Raw genomic sequence first — 21,325 nt, forward strand, 5'->3', positions numbered from 1 at the left:
AGGGTTTTGGATAATGTAAGTCTAAACTTGTCTATAGATATGATGTATAAAAAAATCTGTAATATTTTTAAGGATGATTACTAATTACAGTTTTCTTGTGTAAATTTCCTTTTATCTTGAGATTAACATGTAATGATTCACTTTAAGAATGAACATGGATTCCGTGAGGAGCAGCTGTTTGCTGAAACTGTTTCATAAGCATCCTCCGGTCCAGTCCTTATGAGCACAGTGACTGCATGTTGTGTATGGAACTTGAGACTGCTGACCAAAACGTCGCCCTGGTCTCCTTTGAAGTGGGGGGGACAGACTTTGATCCATAGCATCACACAAAATTAAATGTCCATTTCAAGACTTCAATATCAGTCTTGTGCTTTTTGTTGTAGACAAATTTGTAAAGAATTCCAAGACCTCCTGAGCCAAGATAGATCCCCCCTGGGATCCTCCAGACCCACTCCCATTCTAGATCTGGACATCCAAAGGCACTTAACACATTTCAGGTAAGAAGGGCTTTCCCATCTGTTCAGAGTCTAAGTGGCTAAGCCACACCCACTCTCCAGGCTTCCGAACTGCTATCACAGTAGCAGTCAGAGATGTGTGTTAAAACAATGGCTGTTAGGAATGCTGTAAAAGACACTTTAGATTGGATAATGTACAGATGATATAAATGTATAGTTTAGATTCTGGGGCTTGGAAGTCTGAGAGCGGAGTACTGGCAGCTGAGGTATCTGGTGAGGGCTCTCTCTTTTCACACCTTTTAATGGCTGTACTGTGCGATGAAAGGGGCCAACAACCTTCCAGGGAACTCTTCTTAAGGGCAGGAATCCAGTCTTCCATGACTTAATCATCTCCAGGGGATGCTCATGTTAGTATTGTATTGGGGTTTAGCTTCGATGTATGAGTTTGAAGAGAGCAAGACGCGAATATTCAGACTATAGCCTGAATTAAGAAAAGTTTCGTTATTGGATCATCTTAGAACAGAATATTTACTAACTTCTTGTGTTTATCAAGAAACTATGGCTTCATGAAAATGAATATCATTAGATCAAGGACTACTAAGAAGCTTTGGAACAGGATTCTGAAATCTTTTAAATAGTTACTAATGTTGCTGGGTAAATTGTTAAATGAGTAGATGTGACTGAAAATGACTAAACGTCATTGACTGAATTTTTAAGAGTATGTTAATAATTTCTACACACCTAGAAAGTATAGATGGCTGTTAAGCATAGAGTCCTTAAATGCATTATTAAAAGCATATATTAACTTTCAATTTCTGAGATAATTTCAAAATAAATAGAATATTTTTTTTGGTAAATTTGCTCTCTAAATGTAGTAAGAGAAATAAAAAAGACACTTCTCAGATGTTTTCCTGTTTCGAAACTCTAAAACTTTAATGCTACACAACATTTCTTGTTCATATAAAAATTTCATCTTCTTTGAGTTATTATTTGATGAAAAATATAAGCAATGTTAGCGAGAGATTAATCCACAAGCTGGGGTGGTGAGCACACATGTCATCCCAGTACTTGGGAGGCTGAGGCAGAGAATAGTAAGAGTTCTAGAACAGTTCATGGACTACTAAAAAGACACAGTTTCAAAAGTGAACAAACAAAAAGTATCATTCTAGGATTAGAAAATTTTCATTATCTGCTTAAGTTCTTATTTGAAGGATGAGTGAGAAGAATTTATTAGACTTTAAGAGGAAAATACCTGTGAGTAATTTAAAAAAATATTGTTATTGCTTCTACTTTTTTTAATTGAAAACAGATTTTTTTTCTTATAATGTATTCTGATTATTGTTTTTCATCCCCAGACTCCTCCCAAGTCCTCCCTACTTTCCAGCTATCCACATCCATACTCTTTCTCTCTCTCATTAGAATTCAAACAAGCATATAATAATAATAATTAATAATGATGATAAATAAAAGCAAAACAAAATAGTACAAAAACAAAGAAACAGAAAAGTTCTTAACACTGTAAGGCTGATGAAGACGATACACAGATATCTGCATAACAGGTGCTTAAGTAATTTTGTCTGCAAAAAAACAGAGCATTTTAAACACAGCATTTTATCTTAATATGCCACAAGTCTACTCGATTCAATAAACAAAATCTTTATAGATACTACTTAGAATTTATTTTTCAAAATTGCACCTGACATAGAATACATTTCTCAGAATTTTACCTCCCTCTCAGTGGAAGAAGTATGAACAAGTGTAATAAAACGAGGAGAAAATCAAATGCCTAGATATCTTAGAGCACAGGGTTTTGGCATCAGCAGAGGCATTTTTAAACCTAGGTCTCTTTCGGTGTAAAGTGAGTTTGCACGTGGTAACTTTCAACCCTTTGTTTGGGTACTTATAAAATCTTTGTACTATATGTAGTACATTTATGTAGTATGTAGTATGTAGTACTACTATATGTAGTAAATTTAGCACTTAGTAAATAGTATATTGCGTGTGTCCACCAATGATGCCAGTTTAAAAGGAATTGACACCCCCAGGATTATCTTCATACTTTTGATTATGTACTATGCATTAAGGAGACCTAAGACATTTACAGAGATGCCAGTTTAAAAGGAATTGACACCCCCCAGGATTATCTTCATTGTTTTGATTACGTACTATGCATTAAGGAGACCTAGGACAATTATAGATGTTAGATTCAGAAGTTAATAGCTTTTTTTTTTTCTTTAAATCCAAATTGGGGTCAAAAGAAGTTTGTAAAATTATTAATTTACAAATATTTTACTACTAAGAAACAGAGAATCAAGACCCTACACCATTAGGAGGAAGAGGAGCTTATTTCCAGTCAGGCATGCTGATGTCATCATCTTAGGAGACCTCACTCTTCTGGCCAGAGCAAAATGGGCTTTAGCTTGAATACTGGGTTCTGTGAGAAATAAATAAGCAGAAGAGTTGCATATTCAGCACAAGCACGACCGGCTTGCTGATTTGTTGATACTTTTGTAAGCTATAAACTTAAATGTCACAAAATTTGTGTGTGTGCATGTGTGTGTGTGGTGTATATGTGTGTGTGTGCATGTACTTGTGTGTGTGTGTGTGTGTGTGTGTGTGTGTGTGTGTGATGTGTACATGTGCACGAGGAGGTACCCAGGAGGCTGTCTAGACTCTGCCTTATCATAATCTACAGCATTCTCTTGAGACTGGCTCTGTCACTGAAGAAACTAAAACTTGCTTTTGTGGAGCTAGACTGGCTGCCCAGCAAGCCAAAGCAATCCTCCTGTCTCTGTTCTCCACAGTGCTGGTGGGTAGAGGCCCTGGCCCAAGAACATCTTTTTTATGTGGATGCTGGGAATCAAACTTAGGTCCCCATTCTTCCACAGCAAGCAAGCTGTCTTTGCCTGTGAGCCATCCCCACAGCCCACAAAATTCTTTAGAGAAAATCTCAGTTTTGAAAACAGCAAGTAAGCAGCTCTCCTATGGGCTTTACGTGCTATTATTCACCACCCTACTTAGAATATTGTAACAGGGAACTAAAATACTAAATATCCTTGGCCAGGCGTGGTGGCACAAACCTTTAATCCCAGCACTTGGGAGGCAGAGACAGGCAAATTTCTGTGAGTTCCAGGCCAGCCTGGTCTATAGAGTAAGTTCCAGTACAGCCAGGGCTACACACAGAGAGAGCTTATCTCATAAAAATAAACCAAAACCAAGCTGTTTTCAGGACTATAGCTCTATAAATAGAGTTTAAAGTCAGGGATGATGATGTCCCCAGAAGTTCCTTTATTGTACAGGGCTGTTTTGGCTATCCTGGGTCTTTTGTTTTTCCACATAAAGTTGAGAATTGTTCTTTCAGGTTTGTGAAGAATTATGCTGGGATTTTGATGGGGATTGCATTGAACCTGTAGATTGTTTTTTGCAAGATTACCATTCTTACTGTGTTGATCCTAGCTATCCTAGAGCATGGGAGATCTTTCCATTTTGTGGTATTTTTTAAATTTCTTTCTTGAAAGACTCAAAGTTCTTATTATATAGGTCTTTCACTTCTTTGGTACCCCAAAGATATTTTATGCTGTTTGTGGCTATTGTAAAGGGTGATTTTTCTCTGAGCAATAGTGGAGAGGCTATCTTTAATGCCCTTCTGTGATAATGAGATTGGCGACTACCTTATCCACCATCCTAGAGCCTTCATCCAGTAGCTGATGGAAGAGAAGCAGACACCCATGGCTAAACACTAGCCAAACTCCTAGATTCCAGTTACAGAGAGGGAGGAGTGATGAGCAAAGGGGTTAAGACCAGGCTGGAGAAACCCATAGAATCAGCTGACCTGAACAAAGGGGAGCTCATGCACCTCAGTCTGATAGCTGGGAAACCAAAATAAGACCAACCCAGACCCCATGAACGTGGGTGTTAGTTAGGAGGCCTGGGCAGTCTATGTGGCCTCTAGTAATGGATCAGTATTTATCTTTAGTATACAAACAGACTTTGGGAGCCTATCCCACAGAGAGGAATACTTTCTCAGCCTAGACACATGGCTCTGCCCCAAATGATATGACAGACTTTGAAGACTCTCCATGGAAGGCCTCATCCTCCCTGGGGAGCAGAAAAGGGATGGGCTGGAGTTTGGTGGGGGTGATAGGGGAGGATAGGAGAGTGAGGGAAGTGGGATTGACATGTAAAACAACCTTATTTCAAATTTAAATAAAAAGTAAAAAAAGAAACCCAACTATATGTTTAAATGTTCCAACTCCTTACTTAATTACAATAAATGTACAGTAAAAGTTTTAAGGATAATTGATTACTATAGTAATTAATAATGATTTTATAATAGTAGCACCTCTAAAATTTTGGTATTTATATATTGAGGACTTTTAATCTCAGTTGTGATTTCTTGTTTATTTTGGTTTATAAACATTTACAAGAATTTATTTAATTTTCTCTCACATTCCAGATTGTCTATATAAAGCCCACTAGTGCAGAAGTCACTGGGGTTAAACTTGTAGCAAACTTTCTAACAGCTATCTTTTCTAAATTGTACTAAAAACATAAACGTTATCCTTTTTCAGACAAATCCAGCTCTAGGGTTAAGCATATTTACATTATTGTGTGAAATAGGGTTTGTGTTTGACAAAACTGATACATTATGTCCATTCAGCAACTCCACATTCCCGTTGATTTCTTGTCCCTAGCATGCACTTTCCTACTTTGGCATCAGTGGCTCTGATTGCTCCTGAGCAGGTTATACAATAGGTATCCTTCATGACCAGCCACTAGATCAAGTACAGTCCACTTCAGGGGCACCAGTGTGCTCGAATACACCACCACTTCCTTCCCTTTAAGGCCGTGTAATATTCCAATGTGAGTGTAAACCCTACCTCACTTATATTCTTTACCTACTGATGGAAACATGCGGGATAACAGTTTACAAAGCTTTGCATCTCTCAACCTCCTCCCCAACACTTCCTGTTGACTTAAAAAAAAAAAAAGTAGTAACTGCCACCTTTAACTGCACAGTTAATTGGCATCTTCCTAATGACCAATGAGTTCAAGCATCTTTTTCTTAGGTTAATAGCTTTTTGTCATGGGCTTTGCATTTGACAGTCTCAGGTTCCTCGTTGGGTTATTTGATTCTGTGCTGAGCTGTAGTGCTTCATTCTTTACTTTTACCTTGAAAAGTAAAGACATACAATTGGCAAATTCTTAGCTTCCTGAGGTCACCTTTTCACTCTGTTGAGTGTGGGGCTTTGAAGCAATGTTTTAAAATTTTGGTGTAGACTGATTTGTGTATTATTACAATAGTTGTCCGCATTCTGTGCTACAGCGGAGAATGCTTGCTAAATCCAACGTCTTGCAGCCTTCTCCTATGTTGTCTTCTGAGAGTTTCACAGTTTTATATCTTATATATATATATAGGACTGTGATCCATTTCATGTTAATATCTATAAATAACTAATAGTGTGCAACCTCGTCAAAATTATATCATTTTAAACACGGCTGTCATTTTCAGCTAAAATCCAGATTGAAGGCTCCTGATGAAGCTTCAGTGGAATACAATAACGTATTTTAACAAGAGGTTAGTGAGTGAAGGGTCATTGACCAGTCTTGAAAACACTATATTATTTATAATCATGATCCTTAAACTTGGCCTCTTTGCAAAATTATCCCTGAAGCTCCTTTAGAACCTCAAGGATTAGAGTCAATATATTAAAAAGAAAAATGGGACTCTGGGATTTTTTTTTTCAAATTCTGATAGCAAGGTTTGAGAAACATAGTCCTTAGACATTCATTGGCTTTCAACACTTTTTCATCCTTAGAAAGAAATAAGATTCTGATGCCTTTGAAATTTTTTGTGCGTTGCATTTTATTTGTTATGCATGTGTGTGCATCTGCTATGGCATGTGTAGAGGTCAGAGAACAGGTTGGAGCTGTTGGTCCTTTCCTTCTACCATTGGGCTCCTCAGAATGGGAACCAGGCTTGGCAGCAAGTGCTTTACCTGCCAAACCATCTTTCTGGCCCACAAATTCATTTTTCAGAAGAGATAGTAAACATGATGTGGACTTATATCTTGGACAGTAATATATTTCAATGGTTCTTCACACACAATTTTACTAATATTCTGGGTAAAAATGTATTAGACAAGTGTGCCTCTTTGTTGCTTTTTGCTGAAAGTGGCAAATGTGATGGAAACAGGCTCAGGAGAAAAACACTGTTGCCTGCATTGCATTGAACACAGGCAATTTGCTGGGTCTGATTTTCTATTGTTTCTACAGAGTGAAGAAAGACCATGGTAAGATAGGCAGAGAGGATTCTGTAATTGGTAACATCCAGCTGTGTTACTATGTTGTCTAATCAAAGTCATCTTGGAGCAGAAGGTTATTGACCTTATTTATACCTTATTGGATTATCAACTCAGTATCTTGAGAGATCTGGCTTACTCTCAGCTGAGGACTGAATGTTATCTTGATGAAGATGGGGAGTGATCTACCCTGTAAAGAACAGCTGTCTCTAGTTTTTTTATGGCAGATGACATATTATTGTGCTCTGGAAAGCTGTGACAATAGCCGTGACCACTCTTAGGACTCACAGCCTTCGGAGACACTTGTTTCCATCAAAATGGCAGGAGGCAGGTTTATTTATTATTTATCACTTCCTAAGTACCACCAGCCATGAGAATTGTCATAGAGAATACAGCAGACAGCACATCACCTTCCAGAAAGGGAAGCGATTTGATTGAAATCTGTGCACTACTCCCATGGACTCATTGTCTCCAGACCTGGTGATGTCAATTAGTGCCAGATGGTAGAAGACTTCCAGGAGAGGGCAGACAACTCTAGTCAAAACCAGCCCTGATTTTCTGAACTCTGGGTCAAAGAAACTGTAACACTGTCTCCATTCTTTGTGTCTCATATTCTCATAATCCCCTTGAGTATGAGGTCACATGAGCACATGTGTTAATATAAATAAGAAGTTAGAACACCAGTAATGATCAACTCAGAGAGAATTGCCAGTGAGAAAAACAAGGAAGATTCTTCCTCAGCACCGACCTCGGCAGACTGACATGTTAATCTCTGTTTTGTTTCACTGTGCCAGTGGATAGTAGTGTGAGGATGAGGGATGGGCCCGTTCTTCGGGGCCCACTAAGCTAATGCAAAAGAATAATAATTCATACAGAGCTGGCTCTAGTCTATAATCCCAACACTGTTCAAAACCAGCCTAGGCTACATAGTGAGTACCAAGTGAGCCATGGCTCTGTAGCAAGGCACTGTCTCCAAAGAGAAATCAATCAAATCAAAAACATATATAGAGAAGAATGGAAACAGTATTGGTAAATTTTACGAGGCAGAAAAAGGCTTTTATCTTTTCTATGTGTTATATCTAACCCATATTCAAGGCTATTGTGATTATATTTTACTTGAATCTTTGATATATTTTGCATGGGTTCACCCCAATAGTCACCAGGCTGCAGAGGGAAGTAATGGATTCTCCAGTACAAGTCCAAACATCTTCTTACATCCCCCCTGTCTTCAGAAATGGCCAAGAAACATATAGACGTACTTGCTGGTGATTAAGTTTCCTGGTTGGGTCTCTCTGTTGGGAGGCCCTTACATTTCTGACTCTTCAACTTTCAGATCTTCTCCCCAGCTTTGCTGTCAAGTTGTCACCCACTGCAGGCTTGAAAACTTTACTGACAGCCTGCTCTTCGATGTCTAACAAGTCTATTAGAAACATCTTCCTCCCATTGATAGGATTCTCTCCCTAACATCTGTCTCCTAGAGGGCTTCACACAGTCAGTTTCATCCTGTTTCCAGTTTGTAGAAGCAGCCAACTCTCATGTTCCAGCTTTCCCTCCTCATGTTATCCGCTCCCATTTCCTTTGGTCTTCTGTGCAAGACAGGCATTCTGAACAACAGCACTGGCATGTTCTAAGTGCTCCACCACTGTAAGTATATCCAGAGAATCGTCCCACTTCTGCTGTAAGCATATTATTCTTATCCTAGGAGCCTTAAGTTTTCACATTTTATTATTGCTGTTTTCATGTGTTTTTGGCTTTCTTGTGATAGGACAGTGGCTGGGACCAAATAGTTTGTTTTATTCACCTTGCAGAAGAATTATTCCTTTTTAGTAACAGCAGATTAAATCTTTAACCTAAGATAGAGACATCATAAAGTATACAGCTAATTTTAGCAGACACAAGATAAAATTCACAACCCCTCTTCAAAGAATTCTTGGGCCTTTGAGGGGGCTTAGTGGGGAAGAGGACTTGCTGCCACAAACCCTAAAGGACTGAGTTCCGTGGTCAGAACCCACATGATGGAGGGGAACTGATTGTACAAAGTTGTTTTCTGATGTCCACACATGTGCTGTAGTGTAAGGAGTAAGGCTTTTCCTCCCGCTGCTGGTCTGGTCCCGCCGCTGTGCCTGCCCCAATTAACACACTGAGACACTGTATTTGATATAATGCTGTTGGCCAGTTACTTGTTTCTTATCAGCTAGCTCTGTCTTAAGTATTAACCCATTTCTGTTAATCTACCTATTTCCACGTGGTTTCATCTTACCGGGGAATGGGGCAGGTGTCTCGTCTCCCCAGTCTTTCCATCTTGATTTCTCCTTACTTCTTCCTCTCTCCTCCTTGTCTCCTAGTCCCTCCTATCTTCCTTTCCTATTGGCCAACATTGCTTTATTAATTAACCAGTATGAGAAACATATATACAGATTGACATCTCCCATCATCTCCTCTTTTCTGTCTAAAATAAAAAGAAGGGCTTTAACCTTAACATAGCAAAATATATCATACAACAGTTATCAAATAAGAATCACAGTTAACAATATTTAGTCCATTAAAATTTAGCAAGATTTGAAGAAAATATTTCAGCATCTATCCTATCTTTGTGTGTCTAAAGTCTATGTAACTTATTTTTAATCCTAACTAAGGAAAACTATAACCATAATTATCTGTCTTCAACTCCTTCAAAGACCACAAAAGGATAATATATAAATTCTAGAAATGACAGAGACATCTTGCCTTGTCAGTCACCTGAAGTTCTTCTGTAATCTTCCATCTTCAGCCCATAGGCCATAATGTGTCTAGCAGACTCTTCAGCAAAGTAGGAAACTTTAAACTGTCTTCTTGTATTGGCAGACTGTCTGGCAGACACTTCCATGAAGCAGGAATTCTGTAGCAATGTCCATTTTGAATCAGCAGTCACTTTTCTGTGGGCCCGGCATGTCCAGTTTACACAGCATAAAGTCACAGTCCACACACGACAGTATCTTGTCCAAGTGGAATTAAATTCATAACATGTTTCTTTGATGTCTGTTTTTCATCTTCCTTTTTGGTGCAGGTGGTGTTATCAGGAGCATTTATGTCTCAATGTCAAGAAAAACCTTAAACCATTTTAAATGTCATATTCTGTAGGTCTTTGAAAGGTTTGAAGAATTCCTATCTATCTCAAATACATCTCTATATATCTAGAAAACCTAACTAACACTATAAATTTTTACTACTTTAGGTAACTATCTATAATCTGTACTAAATTATACATTACATTCCTAAATGAGCTATATAAACACAATACCTAAACAAGAGAAATATACATATCACAAAATTGACCTTAAATTGTATCAATAAATGAAAATTCCATTCCAAAACAATGTATTCATATCTATACCATCATCCCCTTTTTAACCTTTAAAGATATTTGGTGTGATCATTAACCATTTATAACCAACCCCATATAAATGAAAACAAACATTTATAAACAATATTTGGGAATTTGGGCGTCATTCTTTCCAAACTGCTTCCTGCTGATAGGGGGCGCTGTCATGGGGATCCTAAGAAGATGTAGAAATCCTGGCTGTAGTCTGCAAGGCTGGCTTGTCCCAACTGTTTTGGATGTTGGATCACCTGGGACATTGTTTCAGGGGGTCTGGCTTGCTCAAGCCACATTAGTCAGAGAGCCGGCTGCCCTACTGCTCTCTCCAGACTCTCCATCTTGACTCCTCCATACTCCTTCCTCTTTCGTCCTCATCTCCTAGTCCCGCCTGTCTTCCTTTCCTATTGGTCAACAGTGCTTTATTCATTAACCAGTATGAGAAACATATATACATAATGGCCTCACCCATCACTGTAGCTTGTGCACTCAAGCATGCATGCACAGGAAAAAAATATTTAATTAGTTGTGTTGGGAATACGCTCTTCTAGTTCATGCAATTGTTTTTAAAGTGTACTCACAATCATCAGTCTGAATTGTGAAGAAAAAAAATACTGTTTCCCAAATAAACTGCCATATAAGGTTGACATTTAATTTTAACTTAAACTCTTAAAGTGGGGACCACATCCAAATGCAAAGAGAAACAAGCCTTTAAGGACTGACGTGTGCACTTGTGTTAACAATTGAAAGGATTTTTTCTAGCAAAAATGTAAGTGTAAACATAAACCAGGCAAAGCTTTTAGCTTATTTGGCATATAAGAGTGGTCATGATGTCCTTCTTTAATTAATCTATGTTGAATTATTTACATGTCCTTAATAGGAAGTAGGAAATTAAGAGCCTGACATGATCACAGAAGTGTGACCTTATAGTGGCAGAGAGACATTGATCTCCTAACCTGACAAGGAAGATATAGACTGAGTTTTTAGAGTGCCAGTCTCATTAGCAAGGCCCTTGAAAGTGTTTCTTGACTATTTTGGTTGAAGAACATTTAACTGCTGTACCCATATTGGATTATTGCCATGTACCATTACTTATCATTGGCTCCCTGGTTTTTTCTGGAGCTGCAGTGCTGCTTAGCTCCGTGTTATTAAAACTTGATCACATTAAGTTTTTGAAGCTCACTGTATCTACTAATCAATCCACAAAAGTTTGAAGAAAATATGAAAACAAAACTGTTAGTATATAGCAGTTTCTTGCTAGATCTTCAGAACTGATACTAAGTACTCTACAAAATGTAGACCATAACATGGTCTCCGATTCTTCTATTCTACACAAAGGTCTATCTTCTGTTTTTGAGTCTGAATGATTTGCCATTAGAAACTGCTGAGCTTCTGCTCTGATGATTTTGCCTGCTCTTGGGACCCTTTTCTTCCTACTTCACCTCATCCAGCCTTAATATGAGGGTTTGTACCTAGGCTTATTGTGATTTGCTGTTATAATAACTCTTTGTAACTGTTCAGTTGATATCCCTGTGAGTCCTAGTCCCTCTCTCTCTCTCTCTCTCTCTCTCTCTCTCTCTCTCTCTCTTGTCTTTCTTCCTCTCTCTCTCTCTGTAAACAGAGGAATGGATTTGGGGGAAATGATGTAGAGGAGAGGACTGGAAAGGGTGGAGGGAGGAGAAACTACAGTCAAGATGTAATGTATGAAATAAAAAAAAAAATAAATAAATGTAGGGAAATGGTGGCACATGACTTTAATCCTAGCAATCACAAGGCAGAGGCAGGCTAATGTCTCTGAGCTCCTGGCCAGCTTGATCTACAGAGTGAGTTCCAGGACAGCCAAGACTACACAATGAGACTCTGTCTCAAAAATAAATAAATAAATAAAAATAAATACACCAACCAACCAACAAATAAATATATAGAAAAAGAAACTGTTGAGGCTGGCATGGTAGCATATGCCTAGAATTCCAGAACTTGGTGGACAGGAAAATCCAGAATTCAAGGTGAGCTTTGGTTACACAGTGAATCTGAAGCCACCCTGGGCTATTTAAGCCCCAGTGCCAAAAACTTAACACAACTGATAATAATTACAATGTTTCAATAATAGAGGTAGTGCTGGCTTTCAATCCCTGTACTTGGGAGGCAGAGGCAGGAGGAGCTTTGTGGATTCAAGGCCAGCCATGGATAAATGGTAAAACCTGCCTCAAGAAAAATTAGAAAGAAAAAAAAAAAAGCTAAATAAAAATGCTCCAGGTTATACCATTAGAACTTAACCAGGACAGTCCCAGTTACCAAGAAGATGATGGCATGCAAATAACTGTCTGATGATCAAATAGTTGGTTGATTTATTGGTTGATTGATTGCTGTGCTGGATATCAAACCCAGGGCCATGCATACAAATTCCACCACTAATCTACACCCCCGGCTCCAAGTACACATTTGTAAAAGACAAAAATATCACATATTCATGGGCACACATATGCAACCCTCCCCTACTCACACACAGAATCACAGTATCTCTAGAAAACTAAAAAATATATTTTTTTCTCTTCATTGTCTGTTAATCCCAGAATGGAGAATAAGACTACTACTACAGTTGAAAGCTAAATTTGAAGCAAGCTGTAATTAAATACTGGCCAGGTGGAGGGGCTCTGCCCAGGTCCATATCCAGGTTCCTGGGAAATGGCCCAGAATCAAGTATGGCAAGGGCTTAAGAAGGAAAACACATAGTTCATTGCATCTCCCATCAATTCTAACCCTGGGCAAGCATACATCCTGAAGTGCCTCCAGCCTGTGAACCTCCTACCCACAGGTGATAGAGCACATTGGTGCTGTTTGTGCTATGGGTCAAACAAACGTGTTAAGGGAATATAAAACACAGGGCCTATTATCTCCCAAAAACAATAGCCTCTAGCATTTCAGGAACTATCTGTCCTTGGGCAAGGGGCTTGCAGATCAGAGGTAATTTTGTTTCATGGATCTCTTAGGCTTATTAACTAAAACTTAAAATGTAACATTTGCTGGCTCTCACATGTCCTTCCAACCTCTGAAATGTGGAAAATGAGATTGGGTGGTAACTTAATCCTTAGGGGTAATGGGATGTGGAGCTTTACCTGTGAATCCATCCAAGTCCCCATGTTCCTTAGTTAAGTCAATAGGAAGTCAGTTAGTTAGGCTGTAGACTGATGCGCTACAGAATGTTAGTGCTTAAAACCGTGACAAAAATCAAGAGGATGACTGTTAAATATGTTATGTTTCCCCTAGGGTCAGGAGCCACAATCCACAATTGTCTGGGTTTTCTCAACAGGGGATTACAACACTCACAGCTGGTTGGCAGGGCTTTCGTCCTTCTCACTAGGAAATAAGTCAATAGGAAAATGAAACCAAATGACCTGGATCCCATTAGAGAGAAAATGAATGAGAATGTGTTCCAGGTAGAGTAGGGGCCCATCTCACCAGGCAATAATTCTGTTTGGTTTTCTGGGATTGGCCCAGAATCTTGAATACGCTAGCAAGCGCTCTCCATTGCTTTCCAGATGTCAACTTTGCACCCTTGATTTTGGGGTTAAATTCCCTGATATCTTAAGACTTTCCTTGTGTAAGTTGCTCTTGAGTAAGACCTCTCTCTTCCTTAATCTGTCCTAAATTTCATAAAACTGTCTGTTGTCTACCAGTTAGACAGTCCACCATATTAAGACATTTCAGGACATAGATTAGATTTCCATTACCCACATGGCAATTCATAACTATCCACAGCTCCAGTTCTAGGAGATCTAACACTCTGTTCTGTTCTCTGAGGGTACTAGGCCTGAAAGTGATGTGAAGGCATACACGTAAGCAAACACTCACACATATAAAACAAGATGAAAACTTAAAATACATTATAATAGGAATTTCTGCTGAGCATGGTGGCACATGCCTCTAATGCCAGGACTTGGACAGCAAAAAGCCAGTAAATCTCTGTGAGTTCAAGGCCAGCCTTGAGTTCTACAGTTACTCAGAGAAAGTGCCAGGGCTGCACAGAGAAACCCTGTCTCAAAAAAAAAAGAAACAAACAAACAAACAAACACACACACACACACACACACACAAAAGGAATGAAGGAAGGAAGAAAAAACAGAAAGAAATAAAAAGAATTTGAAGAATTTGCAGGCACTTATTATGAAGAAAATGAAGTACCTCGGAGATCTTTGAGAAATAATGAAGGTAGAAGAGAGATACTCATAAGCCAGGCAGTGGTGGTGCATGCTTTTAATCCTAGCACTTGAGAGTCAGAGGTAGGCAGATCTCTGTGTTCTAGGCCTGATCTACAGAGTGAGTTTGAGGACAGCTAGGGTTGTTACACAAAGAAATGAAAAATAAACAAACAGAACCAGAGACAGAGAGACTCATGTTTTAGTAAATGTGGGTTATTAAGTTACATGTAATAAATTATATAACAAATTCCTATAATAATAATTTTGTCTTATTTTTCTGAGACAAGGTCTCACTTTATAGCCTTGGCTGGCCTGAAACTCTCTGTACACCTGGCTGGCCCTGAATTCTCAGAGACCCATCTGCCTCTGCCTCCCAAGTGCTGGGATTAAAGACATGTGCAACCACTACCTGCCTACCTGCAATCCTTTATCCAGAATACAACTTCACTAGTTTAACACTAAGCTTCATGAACTGATGTCATTAACATCTATATGGCCAATCTTATTAGCAGTTTCTCTAAGGTTTGTCAGTAGGCTAACTTAGATTCCTTGTTTGCATTGTTTTAAAAATCTCATTTTTTGATGATAAAGATTACATATATGAAGAGTGGTAACCAGCAGCAGGTAACATACTAAGATGAGAGCATCTAATGAAAAACTACTGTACACCATTAATAGCCTTACTTATTGGATACAGAACGTGTGTGTGTGTGTGTCCTGTTATACTATTTATATAACATGTGCCAAGTATGCATTCATTATTATTATAAGATACAAACTTTGGAAAGTAATCTGACAATATCACTTCAGGACAATTTGACAGAAATGAACAATCTGTATGGTTTTCTTCACAAGAGGGTTAATGTACAGCTATACATTTGCTCAATGATGGATATCTTTCATAATTGGAAATGATGTTTATGCTGAGTTTGAAACATTTCTCACACACTTACCAGTTTCTCCTAGTTATCTTCCAAAACAAAGAGAACATCGTACATATGTTAGAACTTTATTTCTCAATATCTCAAGAGTCTAGACATAGATTCATTCTACCTCCTTCTGTGTCTGTCACCAAGATGGTTCCTTCACCTGTATAATGTATAGATCTTTTGATTGTATAAGCAAAGAGAAGTATCTCTATCTAATTTATATTCTGCTGTGGACAGACTGTTCTCTTATCCAAAGCACAACAGAACAAGCTAGCAATACAATTCACAGGTGGATGGTTATAAACATAGAAAGGTACTATTGCCAGGAATAGTCAGAGGAACCAGCTGTCAGACACACTCAGCCAACTCTGATTGTCTAATTAGTCATTTTAGTTATACAAAATGGCACACAGTTTACTATAACAATATCATAGTTGCATATAACATGTATCAATCACATTCACCCCTTACTACCCGACCTGCCAATCCTCTTCCTAGTCTCCAAAACTTACTCTCAATATTCTGAATTGTCTTGCTCAAGTGTGACCAATGTTGACACATGCATACATGACATTCTTGAGGAAGCAAGATGATCCTTGCTTATAGAAACACACATGTTCCACCCGCTTCTTAAGGAGATGAAGAAGTCACGTGTTACTCAGACTGGCTAATAATTGGTGCACGTAAAATCTGTCAGCAATGAGCCTTTGTCTCAATAGATCATAGGTTTCTTATTGGTCTTCTTGATCAATATTGAATTGTTCTGTTTTCCATAATAAACGTCTCAGAACACAGTGTTCAATGGAATGTCTTGAATTGAGTAAAGGGATTTTTGTGTTCTAAATTGTTCACCTATTTTTTTTTTGTTTGTTTGTTTTGTTTTTTCCTACTTCTCATCTCCAGTTTGATCACTCATGGTTTTGGGACACCAGCAATATGTGCAGCTCTAAGCACTTTCCAAACAGTCCTCAGTGAGATGCTTAACTACTTGGAAAAACACACTACTCACAAAAATGGTGGTGCAGCAGACTCTGGCCAAGGACATGCCAACTCGGAGAAAGCGCCGCTGCGGAAAGCTTCAGAGGCTGCTGTGAAGGAGGGAAAGACAGAAAAGACAGACTAGCTACATCGAACTGAATCTATTTCCAGAGAGTCTTGCTGCTCATATTTTTTTTTCTAATAGATATATCATTGAGGGTGACTAATTTTCAGTGGACCAAATCTTTACCTTCCCCAAGCCCTCCATAAAATAACATCAGAACAGAAATGAAACAAAAAAAAAAATTAAAACAAAAAAGGATAAATCTCGAAAATGGGGGAGAACAGCAGTGTAACTGTGTGATGAAATTGTTCCTTTTTAATTTTGTGTTATGATAAAACTCCTTTTGTGCACGTAGTTTATTGTTCCAAATCATATACACCACAGTTCTCCAGCGCTTCTGGACTTTGGAGGGGCAAGCACATGTTTTTGTTTTGTTTTTTTTTTTTTGTTTTTTTTTTCACGTGGAACTGATGCACTTTCTTATCCAGCTATGCTGTTAGCGATCAGAGAGCATGACCAAACTGGAATCTGCTGCCAATGGTTGTAGCTCCCGTCATCCTTGACTTAACTCCCTGTCACTCAAGAGTGCCTCGTTCCATTAAATAGGCCAATCTGAAATTCTTCCACTAGTATATGTTTAGGGAACTGACAAGGGCAGTCACGAACTTTTGTTCCGTGGACTGAGAGCAGCTCTAAATAACTGGCCACCCCCAGATAACTGAATTAACCCGTGCCTTGGTGGTGTTTAAAAATTCCAGAAACTGTCTCCCTCCTATCTACCATTCCCTTTCTCTTAGTCCCCCTCGCCCCATTTCTAAGAAGATATTCAGAAGACTTCTATGACACTGTAGGGATGAGAGGTGAACTCTGTCATTCTAACCTCACAGTTTAAAGAAACACTGAACTTAGTACATGGGGTATCCGAACACAGGAGACGGGAGCTTTGCCTCTGCTGTGATCTCTGTGGAAGGCAACACTGTTTGGCCCGAAAATTATGAGAATAGGAACAGTCGCATTTCTGAGAAGTCCTGCCTGTAAGACATGGGGCCCCTTCAAAGTACTGGTGGCAATGACTGTGTGGTGAAAGCAAGGGCCATGGTTTTATTTATTTTTTTTTTTTTCTGGTTCTTGCTACTTCTACCTGTTCCGTATGTTCTAAACCTTTAAAGGCACAAAGGTATCCAGGCTGTGTTCAATAAAGAAAACAGAGAAATCTGAGAGAAGACTTCTATGTCTAAACCTTTCTGTTTACTTTTTTCTCATAGCTTGTTTGTATGGCTTCCTTGTCTTGTAGTTAAGACACTACAAACAAGAAGTTCTTGACTGCAAAGGCCGGGGCTAATTAAAAGAATGTTTGGTCCACATAAACCTGAATGTGTCAAGAAAGCCAATTGCCACCACATTGTTCTAGCGTTTCTACTGTTAACAATTAAACTTCTATATAGGTAAATAAAAACATAGATCATTATGTAATAAAGGAATTATTTTCATGTGTGGATACTCAACACTTAGTTTAGCATGAAAATATCCTCTCATTACCATATTTCAATTATTTTAATAATCTCTGCCACATTATAACTTCATGGAGAATATTAGAATTATAGCTAATGAGAGGAAATACCTGGAATTTTCATGTATGAATTAAAGAACTATTTTTACCTGACAATAATTCTTAAAAGTTATCTTGAAACTTGTACAGAAAAGATCCATAACCACAGAAAACCTAAAGTTTTTAGATTAAATTTATTTGACAGGAGACATGCTGAGGAATTCCATAACAATGGGATTTTATAGTGATACAGTAGGAGAGCTTAAAATAAAAAATTGTAAAAGCAAAGAATTATGACTTCATGTGTTTAGTCCCATTTTTCAAATTTTACCGCTTTAATTTCTTAGATAAAACAAAAATAAAAGAAAGCCAACATTCTTCCACAGTTCTGAATTTCATGAGAAAATGAGTGATACCATGTTAGAAGTTTCCCATATTGTAAAATACACTCGCAAAACAAAAATGACAAGTATTTGAGTTTAGTACGTGGTAGAAAGTTACATCTAGATAATGTGGATTGCTATTGCATCAACGAAATTTCACATTAATCGTTTTTTATTCCATTTATATTAACAATACACTTGTGTTTAATATGGCATTTTGAGATGCATACTACTAGGTACTTGATGTAGTTACACACTGTGTCAAATGCTCACTGATAATCAGATCTGGCTAATGTTACCAGTCTACTTTACCCTTAGTTGTAACTAATTTGGGTTCTAAACACTTCAGTGGGGGTGTTATTGTTTATTAGCCTTGAAACAAAATGTAACTATAACTACAATGCTTATTACCAGATTGTGGGTGTTTCAAGGGCCTTAAGGGACAGCACCCATCATTTCACTTAACCAGCCATTAGAACATAAATGAGCTGATGGACTGGTCTTGTTTAGAGTCATTATCCATCATTCATTCATTCATTCATTCATTCATTCATTTATTATCATCTTCTAAGAGACATTGTTAATACCAGATTTGCCTTGTATATAATAGGTACTCAACACTTTTTAAATAAACAAATAAATGAATGTGTGTTTGTTCTTTGTCCAAAATGGGCCAAAGGACCTTCTAATTTTTGATGTTTCTTTCTATGCTCAATGTTTCAATTGAGCTTGTTTCCTTCCCCCATGGTAATCTGTGGCTAAATTTTATTTAGATAAGGAAAACTTTTCATTTCTAGCCCACTAGTTTCATATAAATATGTTTAATATGGAACTACATGGAAACCTAGTTAGATGTCAAAATTTCAATAGAAATAAAGTTAGAATATTTTAACAGTTTATAGTGAAGATAGCTAACAAAAATATGTTTTTTTTTCCTGTTACAAGTGATAAATAAGTCTATTCAAAAACAATTGTACAAACATATTACAGTTACTAAAACAGTAAGAACTTAACATTTAAACTTGGGGGAGTAAGTTAAATTTCTATATAAAATCATGCTTGCTTTATAGCTATTTAAATGCTATAGCCATAACTCTTTCATTAGATTTACCACTGGACTTAAGTTTGTTGGATCCAGAAAAATAAACAAAAACTCTGAGTTACTCTCTTATTTTCTCTGGAAAGACCTGGCCATGGAAAGACACCAACCTGTCCCCCCTCTTCCTTCTTTGTAGATTCCTTATCACTGGGAGTAATTCCTCTTTGGCCTTGCAGGTTCTCTGTTTACTGTTTCTTGAGGGGTGTCAAAGAGGTAAGGCTGAGCTTGACAGTGTGAAGCTGTAAGCATGCTCTTCTAATGATGACACTGATAAGAATTTCACCCTATGCCAACTGGTGCTTCAAAGATAAATATGTCAATAAATTGTCCTTACTAATAACAAGTGAAAAATAGAATCCATCTTCTCATATTTTCTTCCTCTGGTGCTTCTGGTGCTTTCTCTGGTGCTGGATGAGTGAAATTTTGTAAACTGGGTCAAACAACGAGTGTGGTTGTTATCTTCTTACCAAAGGCAAGTCAAAGTATGAGAGGCAGCAAGGCCTAATGCCTGACACAACCATTCTAGGGCCAAGCTACCTGGAATCAAACAATGATTCTTGGCTTCCTATTGTGTGATCTTGAACAAATTGTCAGATCTTTCTTGGCCTTTGACTCTTCCCCTCTGTAAAATGAAGATAGTAACAGTCATCTACTTCCAGAAATACTATTAGAACTGCTTATCTCTAAACAAGAAAAGATTAATGCTATGTAATTGTTAACTATCGTCTTCAATACTTAAAATTGGAACAATTGATTTTTACCTAGAGAGCAGTTTCTTGTCAATCTATGAAGCCTCTTTTATGCCAAATTATTTCCTAAAGGTTGGAGATATAGAGGGAAATAGTACTTTGTTCCAGTTTGAATGACTGACATCAGTCTTTGAAATGTGGGAAGTGCCATTGCACAAACAAATACAGAATACTGCAGTACTAAGCTGACCAACATTGAGAAAATACAAGCTAGAGCCAGGGAGCAGAATCAAAGAAGATGGCTGTAATCAGGAAAGGAGAAAAGTGAAAATAAGCATGAAGTAGGAAGCAATGCTGGTTGAGGGAGGGTTTGAACACTAAAACACTTGGGGAAGGATGATGCTATGCAAATGTCAGCAGATTCACTTTCTGTTTCTGATTATCCCTACCTGCTTCCTCTCTTTGGCAGTGATAAAGGCTTTGGCCACACTATCTCAGAAAAAAAAAAAAAAAGTGTGACTTAAACTCAAAGAAATGCAAGCAACATGAGGTAAATTTCTACACATTTTCAGTTTCAAGCCTGAAGCACCTCCCTACCTTAGAGGGCAGAGATGTGGTTCAAGGTTAGGGCACTTGCCTACCATCTCAGAAGCACTGAGTTAAATCCCTAGAACTCCAAACAATAATACAGTTTTAGGCTCCTAGGAACTTATGGTTGAAAGGCTTATCCAAAAGGACAGCTGTACTGTGCACAAACAGAGACACAGAAACACACAAAGACCAGGAAAAGAGCCTAGTGGTTTGAGAAGGAGGGAAAGGGGAATTTTAAACAGTTTAGGTGCCATTGAATTTCTGATATCATCCCACCTACTAAGGGTGACTTGGGAATTTGCAGCTCATGACAAAAAGTGCTTCTTACTACCAGGTCACGGTGCACAAAACAAAATCAAAGGCCCTGCATCAAGCAGAGTAAAATGACAGCCTACTGTTTTGTGATCCTAGATGAGTGGTTCTTACAGGGCCTCAGAGATTTCTCTAAATATTCTCAACATGATGCAGACAGACTAAGATGACAGTGGGTGCAAGGAAGAGTAGAGGAGCTGCATCTGCTGTGTCAAGTTCATCAGGAAGCAACCTAGACAGCTGGGAAAGTTGCAGAGTCCCCAAGGCTAGACACTAGAACACAGAGGCACGTGTCCAAGACATGATAGAAATGCAAAGTATCTCTAGGATTTCAAGAAGAAGGCACATGAATAAAGGAGGACAAACAGTTGTTAAGGGTGAAAGAAAAAAAAAAAGGAAATGCCAACTTTAGCAATCATT

General features: G+C 38.2%; 1 protein-coding gene across 1 annotated transcript in view; it reads left to right on the top strand.

Moving 5' to 3' along the window:
• The window catches only part of Tfap2d (transcription factor AP-2 delta), a 50,674-nt gene extending 34,179 nt beyond the window's left edge, over positions 1 to 16,495 (top strand). The window contains exons 7-8 of the mRNA XM_051204419.1: positions 384 to 497; positions 16,144 to 16,495. Coding sequence (XP_051060376.1) covers positions 384 to 497; positions 16,144 to 16,363 — 334 coding nt within the window. The 3' untranslated portion in view covers positions 16,364 to 16,495. The remainder of the gene's footprint in view (positions 1 to 383; positions 498 to 16,143) is intronic.
• Positions 16,496 to 21,325: the final 4,830 nt, after the last annotated feature.

Source organism: Phodopus roborovskii, unplaced genomic scaffold, assembly GCF_943737965.1.
Source record: "Phodopus roborovskii unplaced genomic scaffold, PHOROB, whole genome shotgun sequence".
Classification (NCBI taxonomy): domain Eukaryota; kingdom Metazoa; phylum Chordata; class Mammalia; order Rodentia; family Cricetidae; genus Phodopus; species Phodopus roborovskii.